Source organism: Corvus moneduloides, chromosome 4, assembly GCF_009650955.1.
Source record: "Corvus moneduloides isolate bCorMon1 chromosome 4, bCorMon1.pri, whole genome shotgun sequence".
Lineage (NCBI taxonomy): Eukaryota > Metazoa > Chordata > Aves > Passeriformes > Corvidae > Corvus > Corvus moneduloides.
The window spans coordinates 64024503-64048172 of record NC_045479.1 but is presented as its reverse complement, the minus strand read 5'-3'; the positions used below and the strand labels follow the sequence as shown (position 1 = coordinate 64048172).

At 39.8% G+C, this 23670-nt stretch overlaps 1 protein-coding gene across 3 annotated transcripts in view; it reads right to left on the bottom strand.

The window, feature by feature from the left end:
* The window catches only part of LOC116442705 (guanine nucleotide-binding protein G(i) subunit alpha-1), a 33166-nt gene extending 14932 nt beyond the window's left edge, over positions 1-18234 (bottom strand). For 2 of the 3 annotated variants that reach the window (XM_032106022.1, XM_032106024.1), the window contains exon 1: positions 17766-18234. In XM_032106022.1, coding sequence (XP_031961913.1) covers positions 17766-17883 — 118 coding nt within the window. In that variant the 5' untranslated portion in view covers positions 17884-18234. The remainder of the gene's footprint in view (positions 1-17765) is intronic. The other variant, XM_032106023.1, reaches the window with a different exon arrangement.
* Positions 18235-23670: the final 5436 nt, after the last annotated feature.

Genomic DNA, 23670 nt, shown 5'->3' with positions numbered 1-23670 from the left:
GTTACTGAGAATTACCAACATGCACTTAGTAAGTTTTCATGAGGAAACAGGTGGGTTTGGGGGTGAAGGACACTAAAAGATGTAATTTACTTTGAATCTAAAAAGGCTTCTGATGCCACCTCCCACAGCATCTCTTGTACCAAGCTAGGTAAGTACCAACTTTGGGGTGGCTGAAAATCTGCCCAGACAGCCACACTTAAAGGCTTGTGTCAGTGGCTCAAAAATCTAACTGAAATGCATTTAGACAGTCTCCAGGAGACGATTCTGGGCTAATACAGTTTAGCATCTTCACCAATGACCTGAAAGCGAAGGCAAAAGGCATTAACATCAGTTTGCAGCTGGTATCAGCCCAGAAGGCCAGGAAGTAGTTACAGTGTTAGAGAACAGAGGTGCTATTCAAAAGTCCTCAACATGCTAGAGGACTGAGCTGAGGAATCTCATGACAGTGAACAGAGACAATTGTGAAGTCCTGCAAGTGGCACAGAATAACACATCCAACACTTCAGATTTGGGACTAATGGGTTAGGAAAATTGTGAGGTTCAACAAACTCAAGAGTCAGCAGTGGGGCCTTGTGGTGATGAAGGTCAACCACATTCCAGGCTGCTGCACTGTGTCTGTCTGGAACAGTTAACTCTCTTCACAGCAGTCCTTATGGTGCTGTACTTTAGATTTGTAGCTAAACCAGTGTTGGTAACACTCATAAGTAAGAGAAACCAATAGTTCTCTTGTTGCTGAAAAATCCATGAGCAGCATCAAGGCATTTTCTCTTTTCCACCACGTCCCCACCCCTAGTGAGCAGGCTGGGTGTGGACAAGATGTTGAGAAGGGACGCTGCCAGGACAGCCGAAGTCAACCAAAGGGATATTCCATACACCACGATGCCATGCTCAGCAGTAAAAACTCAGGGAAGGGAGAAGTAGGGGTAGTCATTTGTTGTTACAGTGTTTGTCTAAACCTTTTTTTGTTACAACCTTTGGAAGTGTGGTTATGGTTAAGGGTCTGGGGCACAACTCATATAAGGAGCAGCTGACGAAGCCAGGGTTTTTTAACCTGGAGAAAAGGAGGTTCAGGGGAGACCTCAACACTCTCTACGACTACCTCAAAGGAGGTTATAGCCAGGTGTGGTCAATGTCGTCTCCCAGGTAATAAGCAACAGAACAATAGTAAATGGCCTCAGGCTGCACCAGGAGAGGTTAAGACTGGCTATTAGGAAAAATGTCTTCATCAAAAGGGTTGTCAAGTATTGAAACAGGCTGCCCAGGGAAGTGGTGGAGTCACCATCCCTGGAGGTATTTAAAAACTCTAGATCTGGTACCTGGGGACATGGTTTAGTGGTGGACTTGGCAGTGCTGGGTTAATGGTTGGGCACAATAACATTATAAGCTTTTTCCAAACTAAACAATTCTTTGATTCTTTTCACACAACCATTATGCATGCCAAGGCCCTGCTTTCCATGAGGTGGCCAAACACCTGCCTCCCAGTGAGAAGGAAGGAATTAATTCTCCTTTTTGCTTTGCTAGTGTGTGCAAGCTGTGGCCTTCCCTATTAAAACATCATTATCTTGTCCATGAGTCTTCTTGCCTTCCTTTACTCTTTCCTTATCCCAAGGGAGAGGAGAGTGATCACACAGCTGTGTGGGTGTTTGGGTTTACCCTGGCCAACAGCTTCCACTGCTGCAGTGGCAAATGTGCAGACAAGTCAAAGGACGCTGCTCTTCCCCAGCAGGCACCATTCATTAAGCTGTATCCGAGCACTGTATACAATCCTCCCCCTTGGTGCCCAGTAAATGAGATACTGATAAACTAGATAAAAAACAGTTAAAGGTCACTTAGTTGTTTAGATGACACATGACATTCAAGCAAAACCTACAAGGAACTGGGCATTTTAATCCTACAAATATTGGGATGATGGGAGAAGATGATCTGTAAGCTTCTGTCCTTTCCATAACATAAGACAGCTTAAAGCAGAAGTAAACTTGTCAGACGTACACAACAAAGAGACGTGAGGCAATCAAGAACCTCTAGCACAGGCAATTTCACAGAGATATATGGGAAGGGCATGCAGGGAACCTATTCCATGGAAGAGGTTGTACTGCACAGAGAGGAGGTAGAAACTCAGCCTTGGAGATCTTCAAGATTCAACTGGACAAGCCTCTGAGCAATCTTACCTATTTTAATGTTAGCCTGGCTTTGAGCCAAGGGCTAAACTAGATTACCTCTAAGAGGTTTCTTCCAACTTAAAGTATTGAATTTCTGTATAACAGACTATCTCTATACTTGAATACTGTACAGTGATGCTTTTAGGATATTCCTCTTATGAAATAAATATGTACATTCAGGACAAGCTTAGCCCAATTTAAGACTGCATCTTAAAAGCTGTCCCACATCCTTTCCAGCACTGCTACTGATGTGGCTACACTTCCCTTCCTCCAGCACCATAGAATGAGTGCTGGCACCAAGAGGAGCCATTGAGCTTGGAGTTAAGCTAGCTAAGGAATAGAGTAGGCCTGTCAGCATCAATCTAGATTGCCATCTTTAGCTCATGTCCAAGCAAAAGAGTCTTTTATAAATCTGCAAGTTTCTTTATAGAGCAGCAAAAGTTCTGAGACTCTGAGCTGCCATGGAAGTACACTAATATAAACAGAAATCAGAGACACCAGCACTAAAGTAATTTGTTATTTAGACATCTGAAGCATTTATAAATCAAGTTAAGAATCTCAAAATAGCTAATTATGCACTTAATCACAAATAGGTGACAAAAGTTAAAAGATTAGCTTTACTAATGCAATTACTATAATTTGCTTTGGATTAGTATTTTTATTCAAATAATTTAAAGATGGTATATCCCCTGCATTCAACAGCAATTCTGGAGATATTAAGAAATATACTCAGCATTTAATTTACATAACCTCATAAAATGCTCTGTTAAAAATTTATCAAATTTGACTAACCAAGAATGTCAGTGTCAGGGCTAGTTACAGTACAAAAATTTAATTATGTCATATACTTTCTACTTCATTTTTTGAGTCAGATATTCATGTTTCTCTATGGTGTTAGAATTCACATGTACCAAATACCTACAATTATCATAAAAGCATTCTCAGTAACATAACCACAAGCACCCATAATACATATAAAGAATAATTAAGTCATTTATTACAGAGTACCTAACATCAACAGTGAGTTCCTGGAAGGTGCATTCCCCTATGTTATTTAATGGAAAACAGAAATGGTTGTGTTTGGTTTGGGTTTTTCCTTTAACTGCACACTGAAATGACTGTAGCATTCCTAATAATCTTTGCAAAGTAGATGGGAAAATTTCATCTTACTCATTGTCCCATACTGAAAGGAAATTCATTATTTTTGCAATCCTGAATGCAGAACTCTGCCAGGTTCTCTGACAGATACACTTTATAAAATTCCCTCCTTTATCTCAGCATAAATAAGTTGCCCATATAGCAATATGAGAACTAACTCTGGTTTAGAAGGTTTTAGACAGGAGCAAGCAGTATTAAATATTACATGTGACAGCTGCATATAAAATATCAGAGCTAGCTATACTGTCACAACCAAACACTACCTAAATTTAGACAGACTTGATTGTATATTCCTCAATCATCTAGTAAAGGATGCTATTTATTGCTTGCTATGTATTTATGGGAGCAAAGCACATCCAACCTAAATAGAAAAATTTCACATTTTCCCCATAGATTCTACTATAATCTGAAGGGTCTTCTGCCTCAAAGTGTAATACTTAGGCTCCACCTTCACATGTCAGTATGTCACAGCAAATACTGTGCTATCCAAAGCAGTCATTTACCTGGATCCAGCATGAATTCTGACAACACTCCAGGAATTCAGAGCCAGCACACAAACCCAGGCCTGTGACTAACCCTACCGTACCATCCACAGCATGGTGAATCTGACGCTCGGCTAAATAAGAACTAAGCTGCATTATGATTTTTCTCTTAAAGCCAGCTTTCAACTTCGGAAATAGAAAAAAATCAAAGCATCTTCATGCTCAAAAAACCCAACCAAAAAACCATTTAACAGATCAGTCTCACTGAATCTTCCTCCTGAAGGAACCAAGTAAGGTCAGCAGAGCTCAAATAAATTTAAGAAACAGCTAAACCAATATTTGATTCTCCAAGCTGTGATTTGGTCAATTACAGGAGAAAAAATTTAAAAAAATTTAAAAGATTGGGTTGGACCCAATCTTAAGGTTCTTTTCCAACCTAAATGATTTTATCACCCTATGACTCATTACTATGAAATTGTAGCAAATACCATCTTAGATTGAATATTTTTTCCAAATGGAGCAAATCTGTGTTACAAATGAATTGAAGCATTTAATAATTCGATTAAAATTAACAGGTAAGCAAAAATGTTACTTTAAACTACTTAGAGTGTCTCACGATTTATTATCCCACACACTGCCTACATAGCAAGCATTCCAGAACTACAAATTTCTGGAACAAATGTTTTATGCACCCAAGTACTGAAACCGCTGCTTGGAAGGGCTGAAACCTTCATAGTAAGATTTCTAAGTTACGACACATTTGCTAGTTGGTTACTAAAGAAACAAATCAAATACCAAAGTAAAAAGCAAGGAAAACTTCAAGTTCACAGTATCCCTCTTTGGAGGAAACCAACTGTCAAATACAACTATTTCTAATAGAATAAATATACTCCTTGTAATATTAACACAGAAAAAAAAAATACAGACTAAATTAAAGTAACTTAAGCGTTATATAAAAACTAAAGAGAAAAAATTGGGCTGGCTTTGAAATAACACCAAGTAAGTCAGACAAAGGAACAGAATCCACAAAAAAGTAGAACAGCCTTTTATGTTGCCAGAAGAGAGTTCAAGTATGGACAAGAGCAATTAATTTAAAACTTTCAATGGGTGTTTGCCAGCTTTTCAGCATGTGGAACAGGACACTTACACCATATTAATTTAAGCATAGAGACACATGTGAAATTTAAAATAAAACATATTGATTTGTAAATTTTTGGATTCAGGAACTGTAAAGTTCTCTCCCCCCAACCTTCTTATCAATTCTATCAGACACTTGTATTTCACAGCAGAAGGCACAAGCTGTATGGTGCCACAGCTGCCACTAGTCACAGTACAAGCTAAATATCCAGTGATTTCTACTCTTTCTGCTATGGGGTCAGTAATCTCCTACAAAAACACATGGCTTTGTAGCTTGGAAGTATAATCTCTTAAATTTATCACTTCATGACACATTACCAGACATGAGATTTAAATTAGAATGCAAGCTGCTAATCAGTGTTACTATATCCAAAATACGGCAATGCTAGTACAAGAAACCCACAGTGGAAACTTTGCTACAACACACTCTGGACAGGTTGAACACCAAATGAAACATTCTCTGAAAGCCACACTCTATCTGTCTGAATTTTCCTATTTTGTCCACTCCCCCTCTTTGAAGTTTATCTACCGCCATCCTGTATTCTTCTAATTCTGGGGCAGTTGCTGACCCTGGTAGGTTTACAACCTTTTTCCCGTTCCTGTTTTCATACGGTCAACCAAAGGTGGATAGAACCCCTTAATTCTAATGTGGCATTAGTCTTGGAATGTCCACAGCAACTGGAATTTGAATGTGCCAGGAAACTTTCAACGAATTAAGAATCTGTATGATTAGTATCTGGCAGAAAATATTTCAGTAACTTAGCCATGTAGTAACAGAGTATGAATCCCAGATTACATCCCTGGTTCAAAGCAGAGAAGTGACAGATTCTAAAATTATGGCACTGACTCAGAGAAAAGATCTGAGATAATTCTCAAGGTTTCAGTAGCTGCATGCTTAGTCCTACAGAAGCAGCATCATTTACACCCATATGCCACCGCCACTTTTGTAAATCCCTTAACAAAACAAGAATTAATTACAACTAATTATTTCTTTCCTAGGTCTCCAGTACCGCTCTTAGTAGATGTTTGAAATCAACACTATACGATAAAATAGTCAATATATTATACGTAAAACATCATTTAAGAAAACTGTTACTATAAAATGTTACCTCAAGTATTAACTCGTGGTAGCTTCCTGTATGTTTATTAAGGTCTAGATGTCTAATAGACTGCTCTGAGTTTCTTAAATACCTAGGCTGCTACTAGAGCAAACGCAGAAGCAAGTAATAAAGACTGTTAATTAGTTTAGTATTGAAACAAGGAGAAAGTATGGGTTTACATTCAGTATAACTTCTGGAACCCAATGAATTCTAAAAATCAATCTTACAGTGAAACAAGGAGGGCACAGACTCCATTTTGCAAACCTTAAGGTACCTTCTATTCACATCTTTATCTTTAGAAGTATGAATTGAGTTTTGAGCTACTTTTAATTTTCAACCAGTGCTTCATATCTTTTTATGACAAAAGTTTTATGAAATGTTCTTTTTGCTAGAATTCAATCATGTGAAAAGCAGACACCTTAGCAGAAATTATGTGCGATTTTATGTACCACACAAAATTAAATGCATGCAGCTTTTGAATACAAATTCTATCTAGCTTTTCAATAACATTTCTATATTCCTCAGCTGTTTCAAGTTACTAGCTACATAGTAGGAACCCTTTTACCATTATGTGTATCACTTACACCATAACTGTATTGGGGACTCATTGTCTCACTCTAAAGAAGAGCACCAGTACAATGCCAAGTGTCATATTTCAGAAACTTTGTGAAACATTCAAAAGGAAATGCAGTACCTTGAAAGTGAAGCTACTTAAAAAAGACCTATGTAAAGAATGTACAGGAGCTCTCCTACACACCAGTACCATTGTCTTGGACAGGGACAGTGCCATTGCAGTTTTTCCTTCAATTAACATAGCATCCTTTGTGTGAAGTGCCAAACCCAGCAAGACCATGACAAGCTGAGACCTAAAGGTTTGGAAATAAACCTCCTATGCCAGGAACTTATGCCAGAAATTAAATACAGGTGTTAAAGCACATTTGGAGATGAAAACCACTTGGTAATCATGCTTGGTGCCCAACAAGTACATGCCACAATACCAGCAGCTAAACATTTGTGGCTTCAGGTTTATCTAAGGGGTCAATATCAGCTTGATAAGATTAGCAGTTGATTACTTAAATGTATCATAGGCCAGCATCCACACTACAATCATCTAAAATACTTGGGAAGCTCTTCAAAATTCAAAGTCCAAAAGCTTGTTAGTATTTCGAATGGAACTTCAATATAGCAAATAACTGAACTCCTCTGCAAAACTGAAATAAGATTTAAATTTGCTACTTAAAAAAATTAAAGTGGCTTTCTTCTTCCAACCAAAGTAGTATGCTCAGAAACAATTACTACATAATTTAAAATCACAATATGAAAGAACATGATTAAAGACCTTCTTGAACATGTTTCTGCGGTTATTGTATATGAGCCCAATCCAGGAGACGAATGCTGACTGCTCCAACAGAAAGAACTAATTCCTTTACCCTTAAAATGATTATCAAGAGAGTTACCATCAATTTCTGCCAACAGAGTACAGCATGCCTCATCCAGACTTTCAAATACATATCTAATAAACCTCTAGAAATCCAGAATGCCTTGACATTGGTCTCCACAGTGTGATTGGCCTTCATGGCCTTTTACTGTGCACCATGCTATAAATATAGTGAGTAAAGATGGCAGGTTCAGAGATAACAGAGCAAGCTAACTAAGCAGGCTATCATTAATCACAATGAAAAATGCTTTATAAAAAATTTCCCACTACAACAAAGGCATACTTTATGCAGGTTGTTCTGGCAGAGAGATACAACAAAAGAACAAAAGAACTTGGAATAACAACGTATTTTCATTGCAGGCTACAATTCCAATTCAGAACAACACTACTGTTGTATTACCTACAATTTTGACAGAACCTACTGTCCCAGCTACCTCATATAACTATATAACTGTGCAAAGAGTTGGGACAACCAGAAAACTGTGTGTGCATTTCTATCAAAACAGGAAGAAGATCTCTCATGTAAATCTCAGCTGATTTTATTCAAAGCTCTACTTGTCACATAACACCAAGGCATTAGTTGCAAATGTGATAAATGGGTACTGTTGAAGTTTACACCAGGGAAAATGCAATTACACTAAAAGCTGTCCCATTATTGTAGAAACAAAGCAATAAACTTCAGTTCATGTAAATTTTCAGTATTCATCCACACCTAACTTCAAAGTGTTTTTCATCCTGTAGCTCAAGGACTAAGATCTACAAAAATAAGGAGAATAAGCATATTGTTAGTTGACGTAAATTCACTTCAACGTCTCCAACTCCACCAGAATCTGGATGGACTTAAAGTGACAGAGATTAAAACGTAAAAAGATCCTAGATATCAGTGAACAACCTTTTTCAATTACAAACGTTTTCAGAACTCCTATTTGTATTTGAAGCAAGAAAGAAAATTCATGAGCATAGTCAACCATATTTTCTGTTACATGTACATGCATTTTGCACACAAAACTACCCTCAAGTAGAGTGAATAGCACTTAAAAAAAAATCTGGCTATTTTGGGTTTTTATTGTTTAAACAGAATTTGTATTTAACTGGTCTCATATTAAACTGAGACATCTTTAAAGTGTGTAAAAATTTCAACCCCCTCCAAAACACAGTTGCACCCAGTAATCCCAGAAGCAAGGAACAGGACAGACACCTACATAAACAGCAGCCTGTTAGGTCTCAAACAAGTACGTAATCAAAGACTGATCACTTCTGAACACTTCTATGTTCCAGAACAACAGATAGAGAAAATGGTGTAAATAGACCCTCATCTAGGAATTAGATGACAGCATTTGCTAGCTAACACTGCAGCCCTAAAGCATATTAGAAGGAATCCCTGTCAATGATTTAAGAGCTTTATGCTTAAGCATTTATATGCTTTACAAAGTACATAATGGTTTTGCCAAGAGTTTACTGGATTTATTAAGGATCTGCATACAGCGGGGAAATCCACTTTCAAAATGCTTCAAGAAACATTAAACGCATCAAGGATACAGACAGCACTTCAATGAGACTTAGCAACTTATTTTCAGTCCACCACTGTATAAAACATTACTGATAGACTTGACAGCAACGAGAATTCAAAGTAACACTTCATTAAATAAACTCTAAAAATGCTCAAAATAATTGTCTGGTTTATTCCAAATTTTTTTTATTGCAAGACCCATATCTCCAGTTATAGCAAGTTTTAAAACTGCATTCCAATACTGCATTCACACTGTATTCTATTTTAATGTTACTACAACTTTACTGTTGCCTCCATTCTCTTCTCTACTGCTTGGACACTGGGCTGGCAGTTGTACTTCTTGCCCACTACCATCTTGCATTCTTCACCAAGAGCTAGGTAGAAGAGGATTCTTCCTAGTCAAGCCTACAATCTATAAAATAGAAGAGCATGAGGAAGCACAAACCTGAGACTCCCTGGATTTGAAATGAAAAGAAACTCTTACCTCTAACTTGCAATCAGCTCATTCCTTAAGGTAGACTGGCTCTATCTCCTATTGCAGAAAAGAATCCTTAAAAAAGTGGGGTTTAAATAGTTTAACATGTCTACCAAATGGACCTTGCAGGTGAACATAATTTCACATTATTCCTAATCCAATTCTACAGTGAACTGTGACACAGAAATACAGAAATTGAAAGCGTCCTATTCTGCACCCATTTTCCCCTCCACCTGCTAACTCTGCATTTCCAGCACTCCATCTGCATACAGCACATATCTCTGCTCCTCATCATGGTTTTAGTCAGATTCATCAGACCATTATGAAATACCAGGTGAATTGACCACTCCAGCAGAAAACTTAAGTCCAGTCAGGACAGCCAGTTTGACTACTTAACCAGCAAAAAACTGAACTAATCACTTAAAAGTGACAGGGAGAAGGGAAAGCCATTCAGCCAGATGCTGCAAGAGCACTCTCCTTTTTAGCGAGACAGCTTCTAGACTAGCTCTGCTGCTTATAAGACAACATCCACTACTTAGTTCCAGCATTCCAATACAGATTTAGAAAGTAGGCAAGAACCCCTTGAGTTTTACTAGGAACTATTAAAAAAGCCCAGAGATTCAAAATGTCCTTAAAACTGTGGTTGATAAAAACTTGTATTATGATCCAAACAACTACAACAGCTTCATCCACGTAAAAAAAACTCCGAAGTTATATGCAAAAAATTATTTTACCAACTTTGAGAAAGGAAGATGGGATTACAGATAGCCATTTGATTCCAATAGTAGTCTCATTTCAAGAAACAGGTCATATTAAATTCTAGACAATATTAATTATAAACCTGCTTCACCATTTCAACAGGAATTTTCATTACAGTACATTGATTACTTCTATAAAAGCAATCAGCTTAGAGCAATGATTGTAAAGACTTCCCGTCCATTCCGGTTGCCTAGATACTGTTATATTTCACTAAAGATTTAATCAGGTACCTTTACTAAGTATATTACTCACTACAAAGGCAACCCTACATGTCTAAGGAGAATATATGAAAAAGTAATGACATACAGTCTATTTCAGAAGTTGAAGCATAGTATATTTGAATGCTGTTGATTCCTTTCAATAAGTTGCTTTACAAAAAGTATTTTCTAATTCCAGTATCAATTTTATAGGTACAGACTATATTGAAGTTTACATGTATCGGTAAATATAAATACAGAGCACCCATGTAAGCATACATCTATAAGTCAACACAGCAACTTGATTATCAAGTTGTTACCAAAATATACCAGAAGTGGTCCTTCTTAAAGCTTCAATGACCCTTCAACTACCAAAGCCAGAAGACCAATCTACTTGCTTATCACGAGGTTAACAAGAATTTATTTGCTTATCACATGTTTAAAAAATCTTCTGTTTAAAGAATTGGTTCTTAACTGTTTTATGTCAATTAGCCCCATCAGCTGAGATCCTAAAAGAATTATACCAAGAGTAACTTTTAAAAAATAACACAGAAGTATGTTTCAAGGGAAGGGGTAGCCAGCAATTAAACCAAAATGAAACAAAGGTCAAAATCTAACCTCAACAGGTAACACACTTTCAAATCAAGGATTGGTGTATATGGGTATCTGTGACTTGAGGTGATACTTAACGCCTGTAAGCTTTAAGCTTTAGATAACTCCAGAGACCCTGAAGTTGGCTCCACAGCTTTGCAAACACTAAGGCCAAAGCCGTGATGATGGGAAACATCTTCCAAGTCCCCAGCTCTAATACTTCATACACCTATACTGTAGAAGGACTATGAACAGTCACAAACATGGGTAGTCTACAGAATCACTCCTTTACTTCCCGTCCTCACTAAGAAATCATATTTTGTCTTGTCTGTTCCTACTTAATGGTCCAGGAGAACAAAATGTTTAGCATTAAGAAAAGAGGAGTTCAAACCTCTTACTGCAGAAGCATACCTTCCTAGTACACAAAAGTGTCTCAACAAAACCAGTTTATGTTTGTCTTACCAGTCTAATTTCAAAATCTTAATTATCCTTCCACTCAGAAATGTCACTAAGTTAAGCCACTGCAAAAACTGGATTTTTCTCAACAGTGCACTCAAAACTTTTCACTCTCAGAAATCCAAAGTTCTGATTTTTCCAACTACTCTATATACCTTACCAACTTCAATAGTTTGCGGATACAAAATCACTCAGGTAAAGCCAACCAAGTTCCATTTACAGAATAATTGTGTAATTTACACAAAGCCTGAGGTAACAGTAGGGCACTGAGCAAACAAGTGGAATAAACAGAACAGCAAACCTAGGTAAAAGCTGGACAATGACTAAGATTCAGAATAGGAAGTTTTTATTAATACACGTTCTCCTATAAATGGCTTGGGAAAAAAACCCCAAACTTTTAATAGCTAATTATCAAGTCAGTTAAGATCTTTATTTCAGTGTTTCCAGGGCAAAAAAAAAAACACCCTCACACTTAACAGAACATCTTAAATACCTCTTTTCTATATCCAGTTTTGCTGTACCACATCTGCTAGATAGCATGTTACAGGAAACGCTGCATACGTCCATCAGCTAGACAGCAAAACTGACTTCAGAATTTTATGCCCTCTGAGCCAGACTCATGGCTTGGTTTCAAATTATTTAGCCAGACTTTAGGATGTGCTGGCTACTCAATTATTCCTTCCCTGAAGACCAAAACAACTAAAGGGTAAAATGTGTCAGAAAAAGAAGAATCCACTTTGGCAATATGAGTATATAAATCACTACAGACTAACTATAGCACAAAGCCCCAAGTTCAAGTAGTGCCAACACAACTATGCAGGGAGCTGTACTGTAAACTCTAGTTCTGATGCGAGTTAAAAATAATTTCACCGAAGGAGGTTAGCTGAAATGCACAGTCATTCTGGTAATATCATCTACAGGACAGAATCAACTGTCGTGTATACAACAATGATGATACAATAAACTGTGCTGCCAGAAAAAAGTACGAAGATGCTAATTACATCATAGATTATTACAGAATTTATGAGTGGTCTTGAGGCACCACTGCTGCTGGGAGTAGACAGCTTACCAAAAAGTACCTTACTAGAAGCCTCCAATTCAGAACGAAGGGGGAAAAAAAAAAGAAGCAACTTTATACTGTTTTTGAAAGAAAAGTTGAAGAAAAACCATTTCTCAAGTTTAAAATGTTTTTTAACTCTTAAAATATTACAAAATCCCTTAATATCTGGTACCTCACAACTACTTTTTATGTATCCGTAACTAGACTTTTTAATATTTTAAAAAAGCTACTGGTATCACAACATAGCACATAATGTACAGTTTCTCTTTAACCCTAAAACAGTATGTACTGAAGTAAATTTTGTCTTTAGAATGTTAAAGAACTAAAATCATGATATAATCATAAACAGTGATTTTATAAAGAAGAATTATAATAATGCAACTCAAGACCTGAAATCACTGAAGACAATTTATATTGAAGTTTACACACACATTAAAGACCGATATTATGATGTTGTAAACTTTTACACCAACATTCAAATAGAAGGCGACAAGCATAAAAGAACCCAAACTGCAATTGTACAAACACAACCATAACTAAATGACTGTGCTTTCTGCACATCCCTGAGACTCCTTTCACAAAATCAAGGGGGATTATTACACTATCAGAATCTAGTAAGTCCATACAAATAACATCCTGATTGGCAGAGTCCAACTGTGCCATATTAAAATGCAAGAGAGCTCCCAGTTCAGCACTGCTGCTAAATCTAAGCAGACAGGCAGGAATGGGAGGCGGTGGTGTTCACACTAAAAAAGACAAGACCAACAAGCAAAAACCCAAACATTAAACACTTCTCTTTTAGGTATCACAAATCAGCTTTTAAATAAGAGGTGAACGTCATAAACATCTGTTGATAGTTGCCTGAAGGCATGACAGGAAATATTTTGTTAGAAACGTTTTAGATTAGGCTGGCATAATTTATGAAGATGAGGTCAACATCTCTGAAATGTGCAATACTTGTTTGTGAGAACAAGGCTTTTCTGAGACCTCCCTTAAGTTCAGACTTCTAAAGTCTTTCTTGTCTGCAAGTGTGGAGAAAGAGAATACTCTGGAGGAAAGGCAAGAGAAGTAATGGTACAAACAGCATTGATGTATTTTTTCAGTCCAATGTGCAATGGGGTCTGGAGGAAGCCAGGTACTGCCAAGCACTGTGAGGATCATGCTGCTGAAAAGATGAGCATGCAGCAGGAGTCAGTTTGACTGAGCACACAGAAAGATGCAGGTCTGCAACAAAAGCAAAACAGACAGAAGAAGATGCCTGAGATGTGAAGAGTTAGAAAAACAACTAAATAGAATTGTTCTAGTTACCGTCTTAAGGAACAGGAAGCTGCAATGGAAAAGATTAAATGCAGTACTGCCTTAAGTTAAATGCCACTTATCTTTTACGAGCATGACATGAACACGGTCCGCTATGAATCACAAGGATCTATTCAGGAACAGAAAAGCGGCTCTGCTGGTCATGAGGATGAAGGTATCCATTGAACTTAAATCTAGAAGCGCGATTATCCAGGAAGGAGACACAGAATTACAGCTGCCAAATAAATGGCCTGTGACCTCCTAGATGGCAGGATCCACTCCTAGAGAATGTTTAAGATTTATCTATTGCTTTTTCATTCAAGATACAAAGAATCTTAACACCAAATTTGCTATATTAGGTGAAGAATGTGATAATTCACAAGACAAAGTGCTAATCCTATAAACGCATGGTGCCAGTTTGAATGTATTCATAAAACCTGATGAGTTAACCTCATACCAAAAAGCATTCTGCTAAATGAGGTACTGGCTGTTCTCCTGCAGTTGGCATAAATTCAGTCTTATGTGCTCTAGCTATTTCAACAGAAATGTACTTGCAGATGCACACCTGACCGGGATCACGTGTCTATTAATGCAGCCCACAGATCGGTCACTAAGAAGCATCACCTCCCAACATGAGTAGGATTACACACATTCTGCAATCATCACTAGAATTTTTATTTGTTGAATATTAAAAGATGAGGAACCATGGAAGAAAAAAACAACTTGGGTCTACTACTTTCTCTACCTGGAAGCCACCCAAAATATAAACTGGTTTTTAAAAATCTTACATTAAGTATATGAGTTTACCTATTAAAAAAACCCAACAGAAAATACAAGAAAAGAAAATACTACTTCAATTACGACACAGAAGTTTAAGAACTGTCAACTTGTCACAAATAAAGTGCTTGGCAAAAAATATATACTTTTGTATGTTGAACTTTTAGTGTTGGCCAATATACTATACTGCACTTATATTTTTTGCTGAGTTCTCATGAAATTTAAGTATTTCTTTGTTACATATTGACTGAAAATAGTATTAAAGTAAATAAGCTTGTTTATGTAATGATTTTAAAAGATAAAAATAATCTAATCACATGTATAAACAAGCATTTTCCATCTGGCTTACCAACTATAAGCTCAAATTCAGCTTACTTCTAAGAATGCTTCTTCTCAGAAATTTTCCAGGAAAGGCTCTCCTGTTGTTAAGACAGCACACCAAAGTGCATAGAATTACAAGGTTAAAATAACTATACATGGATAATGTTTAGAATCCAGTACTTTTATTCCTAATGACCTGCATTCAAAATTTTATGAAGTGATGAACCAATTTACACATATGATAAAAGAACTTAGACAATCCAGGTCAATAGCATTTTGCACAGATTAAATGTATCTGCTTACTCCTAGAGACAGGACAACAAAATATAAATCTAACATGGATCAGTGATATTGTTCACAGTGATGGTTCAGGTACAGCAGTGCCTCATCTCTCTCAATTAAATCCCTGCAATTTCCTGTTTTAGGGGAAAAAAATTTAGAAAAGCATATAATGGAATAAATTAAATTTCCAGTCTAGAAATAGACCGATTTTATGAACACATCTTCCCTAAATTGAGCATTCTAGCTCAAGCTTCAGTAGGATTCTCTAATCACCATGCAAAAATACAATTTTTATATATGCTGCAATAAACCCAATTTATTGGGTCAATAATAATAATAATTGGTATACAGCTACAAGACCTTTTTCTACATAAACAAGGTGCTTCAGATGCTGCTCACACACTGCATTTTACTGGCAGCAGACCACAATTCGTACTTTTCCTTTTATTTCAGTATCTTTTTAGCAGAACAAACCCATAAATAGATGTAGGAGTACAACCAAGTAGATGACAAACTGTGACATGTGGGCTGAACAAGCAATTGGGAAAGTGAGTGGTGAGAAGAAAGTAACTCTAGTGGAAGTAACTTTAAATAGTTTTGTCATCAGATAAAGCATTCATATCACATTCAAGACATCTGACAGACTTGCAAGGAACAGAAAAACTTTCATTCCAAAACATGTGAAATACGTATACGCATCCAAGGGTGTATGCACAAAACCTCATCCAGAGTACACTAAACATTTAGTAATCTTTGTTTAAACAATCATGCAAACACTGGTCCCAGGAGAAGCCAGGCTGCCAGCCTTCACACCTCTTTTTAGTAGGGGAGAGGGGAACGCTAACCCAACCGAGCTGCTGCTCAGAACACTGTGAGAACCCACATGTATTTGACCATTTATTCCATAGTCTTAGATCTCACGAGAGCCCAGCAGAAAGGCCTTCCAGCATTAGAAACAGAATTTATGAAATTTAAGCTCATAATATAGGACTTGGTACATAAGAGCATTAAAATAGTGAGGAAACCTATTCTTAAGTTTAAAGCATCTTTAAACAGACTTCATCTGTATCCAAGAATTATGAAAAATATATAAACAAGTACCAAACTACAGGCACCACAAGTTCCATACAGAAGAGCAAAACACTGAAAATTAACTTCAAATGCCTTGCCAGACAACACATAAAGCATTACTTTGCCACTTTTAAAAAAGGCAATAACATTTTCTGCATAATTGCTGTTATCACATACATGAAAACCTTCCATACAACAATCTGAGGACTCAAAAGGTGTACAGGACTAGGCACAGTACCAGCCTAAAACCTAACACTTCCCGGAAAACAAACAATTAAAGCTTTTGTTTCTGGTTTATCTCACAAGTAACATTTTAAATCTATAAACACATTTTAGGACCTTTGTTTTTCCCTTACTAGGTTTCATTTCTTCATCTACAATGAAAGTTGCTCAGTCTTTTGTCCCTTTCTGGAGCCATCTTAGAATTTAGCAACAGAAAAGTTATTTAAGAGGTCTACTACATTTGTAGCAAACAGAGCACTGTAGGAGAGCAAAATCAATGTCGAGAGGAGTGAGAAATAGCGCATCATTTAAAAAGTTTGCCCGAAACTTCACCTCTGAGAGGGAAGCTGCAACTCAACAGCTATTTTAACTCACTATTAGAGGGATCCAGCCCGGTTCAGATACACAGAATGTACTGTGAAACTCCCTACAACATTAATTCTATGCAAATCTTGCAGCATTCAACTGTCCCCAGCCTACGGTAGTTTTAGTCCTGAACAAATGGATTCTAATTAAAATCCTCACTTCCTTTTTTCTAGTCATTTTAAAAATAATCCTATCTTACTTATCTTTACACACAAGGATATCTTAAAATACACAAAAAGGCAAACTTCAAGTACTTGCAAGCAGAACCCGAGAACACATGATGGCACGTTATGTGTAACTATGTTACACATGTAGTAGCTCCATCAAGGTGGTATTTCCCGTTGTAAGATCTCAGTAACACAAGCAAGTTCTACAAAATTAAAAAAAAAAAAAAAAAAGAAAGAAAAAGAAAAAACACCAACACCAAAAATCAATGCAAAAAGTTCAATGGTGCTTTGCCTTTTGTTCTTTTGACACTTTCTGTACTTCGCTCTCATAGCAACAGTTTACGACATGTTCGGGTCTACAAGAAACATTAAGAATAAATATCCCCCCAACGTAACATTTCCTTCCTTTCAACAGAGGAACAGAGAATCCAGGTCAAAAGTTTCAGGCGTTATCCCTTTCCTGTAGAAGTCAGGGCCCGGACAGACCACGCCGTGCCGCTTCCCCGGGGCGCTGCCTCGAATCCCTCAAGCAGCCGAGGCGCCCATCTGCGCCAAGGAGCCGCTGTGCCTCCCGCCACCCCAAAACTTCCGAAGGGCCCCGAGCACGTACCCCGGGGTCCGAGGGCAGCACCGCCTCCCGCCCAGCTCGGCGAGTACCTATAAAACTATACCCCTTGGCAGGCGAGGGAGCTTCGGGAAGCGGCTGCCTCAAGAAGAGCCTCCCCTCACGGCATCCCTTACCTAAGAGGAGCAGCTTGACCTCCCTGGCCGCCTTCTCGCCGTCCTCCCGCAGGTTCCTGTCGATCATCTTGCTCCTCTCCACCGCCGCCTTGTCCTCGGCGCTCAGCGTGCAGCCCATCTTGGGAAGGGGCTGTTTGGCTCCGCCAGGGGAAGAGAATCAGGGAGCGGCGGGGTTCGGCGCCGGGAGCGGCGGGGAGGCGCTGAGGAGGGGGGGGAAGCGAGTGCGCTCCCCGCTCGCTCTCTCCTTCGCCCGCTCCCTCACCTGGGGCGCAGCGGCGTCGCGGGCAGCGCGCGCCGGGTTCGCCTCACGGCCAAGAGGGGAGGCAGCGAACGGGAGGAGAGAGGGGAGGCTCGGCCGGGGGAGCGCGGAGCAGGGACCACGGGGCTGCGGACGGGCGGACCGAGGCCTCGCACCGGGGCCACCACTCCCGCCGCCGGCCCTGAGGCTGCTGCGCGCGCGGCACCGCCCCCGCCCCGCCAGAGGCGCGCGACCGCGCGCGTACCGCCCACGCCGGGAGGGGAGAAAGGAGGGGCGCGGGCAGCGCGTGCACGGCGGGATGCGCGGCGGGCGCGTGTGCGCGTGCGCATGGCGGCGGCGAGGCGTTTTGGGGCGGGGGGCGGGATGGCCGTAGCGCAGCGGGACTGGAAGGGGAATGGGGTTGGAAATGAGGGCACAGCGGGAGCGGAACGTGAATGGGGCCGGAAAGGACGCGGCTCGTGACGCCCCCGGGCGCGAGCCCCGGGCACCTGCCGGGGAGGGGCAGCCGTTGAGGGGCTCGAATTTAAACGGCTCCGCGCGCGGGAGGTTCCATTGCTCGGCGGGGCGGGGAAGCGCCGGGCTGGGCTGTACCAATGGGGTACCCGCAGGGGGGGTGCAGGAGCCGAGATCCTCGTCCACTCCTGGCCTGTCCCCCCTTCCCGCTGCTTCCCGCTGCCGGGATCCTGGGAAGCCCCTCGGGATTCAGCCCCGCCGGCGCTGGGTGCTGCCGGTCTGCCCTCGGGAGGGGCAGCAGCAGGACCGGCTCTTATCCGGACTGATAGTCAGCAGTACTTTACCCCACGAATACAAAGCCAAACGATCCATCCCACCTCACGGCTCAAAGCTGCTCATCCCGCTCCCTTTTCCTATGGACCCTGATTTATGCATATATAAGTATTTAAATGGGGAGGGGGTGCCAGGAGGATGGAGCCGGGCTGTTCCCGGTGGTACCAAGCAGTGGGACAAGAGGTAGCAGGCAGACACTGGTGCACACAAAGTTCTGCCTGGACCTGAGAAAGAGCTGCTCTGCTGTGTAGTGACCGAGCATGGAACAGGTTGCCCAGAGAGGCCGTGGAGCCTTCCTCACTGGAGGTACTCCAGAACCATTCGGATGCAATCCTGTGCTATGTGCTCTGGGTTGACCCTGCTTGAGCAGGGAGGCTGGACCAGATGCCCCACTGTGGTCCCCTCCAGCCTGACCCACTCTGTGATTGTTGCCCTATCTCAGAGCCCAGGCATGGGGCTGTCCGCACATCTGTGATGAGTCTGAGCTTGTTTTATGACTTGTTTTGCTCTTTAATATAAAAACCTTAGGAAAACTATGCATTGTTTACAAGTCTTTCCCCACCATGCACATGTTGCGCTGTTTGGATTGCAAAAGAAAGATCCCATTACCCGATAATAGGATCGTGGAACAAATGGGGTTGAAGGCACCTCGGGATAATCCATCCCAAGGTCAGCTGAGCTGCGGTGTGACTGAGACCCACCACCCCAGCTGGTGAACACTGATAGGGTGAAGCAGTGATTTCACCGACATTCATAGATAAAACTCTGCACAGGCAATAAAACTTTGTGAATCTCAGGAAAAACTTCAGTCAAAACATAAGGTGCAAAAGCCTACAAGGCAAATCTGTTAAATTAAGATTCATCATCCCAGTGCATCCTTAGGAATTTTGTTTCTATAGAATCTCAAGAACTTCTGCCCCCAGAATGAGCTCAAAAAGAGCAACATTTTACAGCACAGAAGGTGTTTTAGCATTATAGTGCAACGACTTTAAGTCAGACTCAGCTATTACTATACTTAGCAAATTAGAAGGCTTTTTTCCTGTAATACTCAGTGGAAAAGCGTATCAAATGTTCTATTTTTACTGGATGTGTTGGTTTTTCTTCTTTGCAGGGGTCTTTGGATGCTGACAATGAATAAACCATAAGTAATGGTGTAAAAATGAAGTTGATAATACTCAAACTGTAACTTGAATATTTTTCACATTCTCTGGTTGGTAGGCATGCTCTCAGCCCTAGCAAAGGATGGTATAGAATCCTTTCTTAAAGAAACCACTAACAACATCAGTTTTCAAGACTTTATAAGACCTCTGAGACATTTTATTTGGCTCTCTTCATTGTGTTACTGCTATGGAGAATGCCAGGCCACCTGAGAGGTATCTCTTGCTTCTCTGCCCTCCTGAGTTGTTCAGGTGCATAATCCATTTTGTGTTCTCTTGGGCAGACGTCCACACTGGTATGGTGTGGGATAAAAGCTTTTACAAAATGGTTCATCTCACGTATGGAAACCTAGTCTTGTTTTAGGGTTCCTGGCCTCTCCTGCAGTAGAGGTAGCAATGTCAGCTGTTGCTCAGGAAAGAACAGAGTTAGGGGAGATGAAAGTTAATAAGCTTAGGGATACTTTTCTGGTTTGGAAATCAAGGATAAAGAATTATTTCTGAGATAAACAACACGTGGTTAGGATATTTGCAAGTGAAAGTACAGATTAAGGGATAAGAAAGTAGTAAACAGAGATTATGGTAGGTGGAAATAATGTGATAACAAGAGAAGCAGATGTTACAAAGATGGAGATACTACAAGTAGGACGCCTCAACTTTGCATGGATTTTGTTTCATTTAATCATGTGCATAGAGCACACATTTCTATACTTTTGACCAGGAGTATTTGCTAGGGTTCTCTCTCTGTCCTTTTCCCCCTTTAACACTGTCACTACACTCCTAGGCAAAAAGGGTAAAATAGGCCCAAGTTCCATTTCTTTTTATCACCCTGTATCTGGAAAACAGGGTGATACTGTATAGTATCTGCTCTTTCACAAATATAGCTTAGTCTTAAAAATAAAGATTGAATTATCTTTTTAGTTCTATTTAACCTAAACCCACTTTATTTCATAATTAGGACTTTTCTACTGCCTTTACCTATTACAACCCTGTGGATAAATTGTACCTTGTTGTACATGGACAACATTACAAAAACCAGGGCTACTCCTGAGTATCTGACATGCATTCATTTGAAATTTGAAGCCAATTTGTATTGATTTTTAATTTTCCAGGAGTGGAAGTACTACATGGTACAGGTTACATAGGATTCACCAATATTAGTTCTTTATGCGGTGTTCTTTGAAATGATGAAAGATCTTTTCAACAGTGCTCAGCAATGTCAGTTGTTTAGTTTTACTTATGCAATAATGGCCCAGGGGATAAATTATTGTATTCTAGTTACTTCACATACATAGCTGCATCTCAGGATCATGGAATAGCAGAAATTCTTTTTACAATGCACAAGAAGGCTGAAGAATGATTGTGGTAACTCTGTTGTGGCCAGGAAATTCCCAATATTCAGAGCAAAGGTTGTCAGTGAAGTGTTTTACAACAAATAATGTCTTACATGATGCTGTAGAGCAGTGTAGGCCTGAATCTCTGTCTGGAGCTATCACAGATCTGTACCTCACGTCTGAAAGTATTTTCTTACAAGATAAAATAGTCTACTAGATAGTGAAAGAAACTATAGTAAAATAGTTAAATATAGTCTGTATTTGGACAGTACACCATTGATCCCCTTTATTCCAAAATTTAGGGAATGTATAAGCTCTAACTCATTGATTAGTGTTGCTTCATAGCAATATAGTTATGTGAGACAGTGTATTTCATCCCTGCAGATAGAACTGTGCAGCTTTTACCTTCATCTGACAAGCTGGGACATTGCTCAGGAGTTATGTTTGTGTTTCATGGCCTCATTATTGAGAGGGGATTATTTCAAGAGATTTTGCTGTTTTTCTTGGTTTAACAATAAATAGCTGTTGTTTAATATGACCTCCTTTTGAGTCCCTGTCATCAGCTCTTGGGCTCATTTTTCTGTAAGATTATCTTTAGCTGCTGCTGCATGGGCTTAATAGATAAATTTATTTTGTTTGGTATGGACTACACAGTGTTTTATGGGGATAATGATCAGCCTTCAGCCTTCTATTTTGCTGGTTTTCAGATTTTAATTTAAATTATATGATTTAGTCATCTTATTGATCTCATCTTTAACCAGACAGTACACAAAATCATATATGAGAAATTGAATACAGTTGTTACAAAAAAAGAGAGGAAAGTGGGCAAGAATTTGAATTTCTGCCTTTGGAAAAGTGAGTAGAGCAAGGTGAAATACTTTCTGAATGAAGTGTGTAACTATATGCACAATTATATCTCAATGCTTGAACTAAAATATTTTTATCTAATTATTTTATAATTATAAATAGTTTTACCTATTTAATTTCCTTTTGTGCTAAGAAAATAAAATGTTCCCAAAGTATGGTGCAAGGTATCTTCTTCCATACTGCTCATTCCAACCCTTCTGCCATGGGCAGGGACACCTTCCCCTAGACCAGGGTGCTCAAAGCCCCATCCAGCCTGACCTTGAACACTTCCAGGGATGGGACATCCACAACTTCCCTGTTCCAGTGCCTTACCACCCTCACAGCAAAGCATTTCTTCCTAATATCTAATTCTTCCTAATATCTAAACTTACTCTCTGTCAGTTGGAATCCATCCAAGGACCCTTGTCCCATCACTACATGCCCTTGAGAAAAGTCCCTCTCCATCTTCCTTAGGCTCCTTTCAGGTACTGAAGGGCCACAGTGAGGTCACCCCGAAGCCTTCTCTTTTCCAGGCTGAACAAACCCAGTTCTCTCAGCCTTTCATCACAGGAGAGGTGCTCCATCCATCCAATCAACTTGGTATCTATCCGTCCTCTGAACTTGCTCCAACAGGTCCAGGTCCTTCCTGTGCTGGAGACCCCAGACCTGGATGCAGTGCTCCAGGTGGGGCAGAATCCCCTCCTGACCTGCTGCCCACAGTGCTCTGGATGCAGCCCAGGACATGGCTGGCTTTCTGAATCTAAACCAACAGCTATATTATACCATTTGAAATTTAAACAGATGAAAAAATGATTAAACAGACAGCAAATACAAACCCTCCATATGAATTGAATGTCAAAGGCCCCTCTGCCCCATTGCTGACTCTTCCAGCAAAGTGCTTTCAGTGCACCTTCAAGAACCTCTGGATTACACTGTATGCATACACAATGCTGATTCTTCTCTCACGTTACTGTGATTAATTAATGGATAGTGGATACTTTAGATATTAATTAGCTAGGATAATGTCCCTGTTCAGCAATGTCACTAATGACAGGGCAGAGCTCATGCAACACCTCTGTGAAGGACCTTTCTGAGTAAGAGATTTTGTAGGCTTAATTCAAAATGAAATTTTTCTTGGTACCACAAAACAAGTTTGGCTTTAAAAACTTCCCAACACTGTAGGTGAGCAATACTGAATTGATTAAGCTGTAGCTTGGTAGCATACTAACACCTATAGTGCTTGTTAATATGGATGCAAATAATTATTGTCAGAGCCTTGGGGTATTCCAAAGTGTATATTGTGCAAGGCAGGTGTTGTTGGCAGGGAGAGGAGGCGTGTGCCACGTCTGCCAGTGAGTGATATGCACATCCTAGTGCTCACTGTTGCCTTGAAATAAACAGTGAGAATTCTGTTAATTTTAATGAAGGCAGTGTAATTACAGTGATGTGGGAAGAAAATCAGCTTTGTATATGCATACTGTGTAATCCAGAGGTCCTTGGAGGTGGACTGCATGTATTTTGCTAGG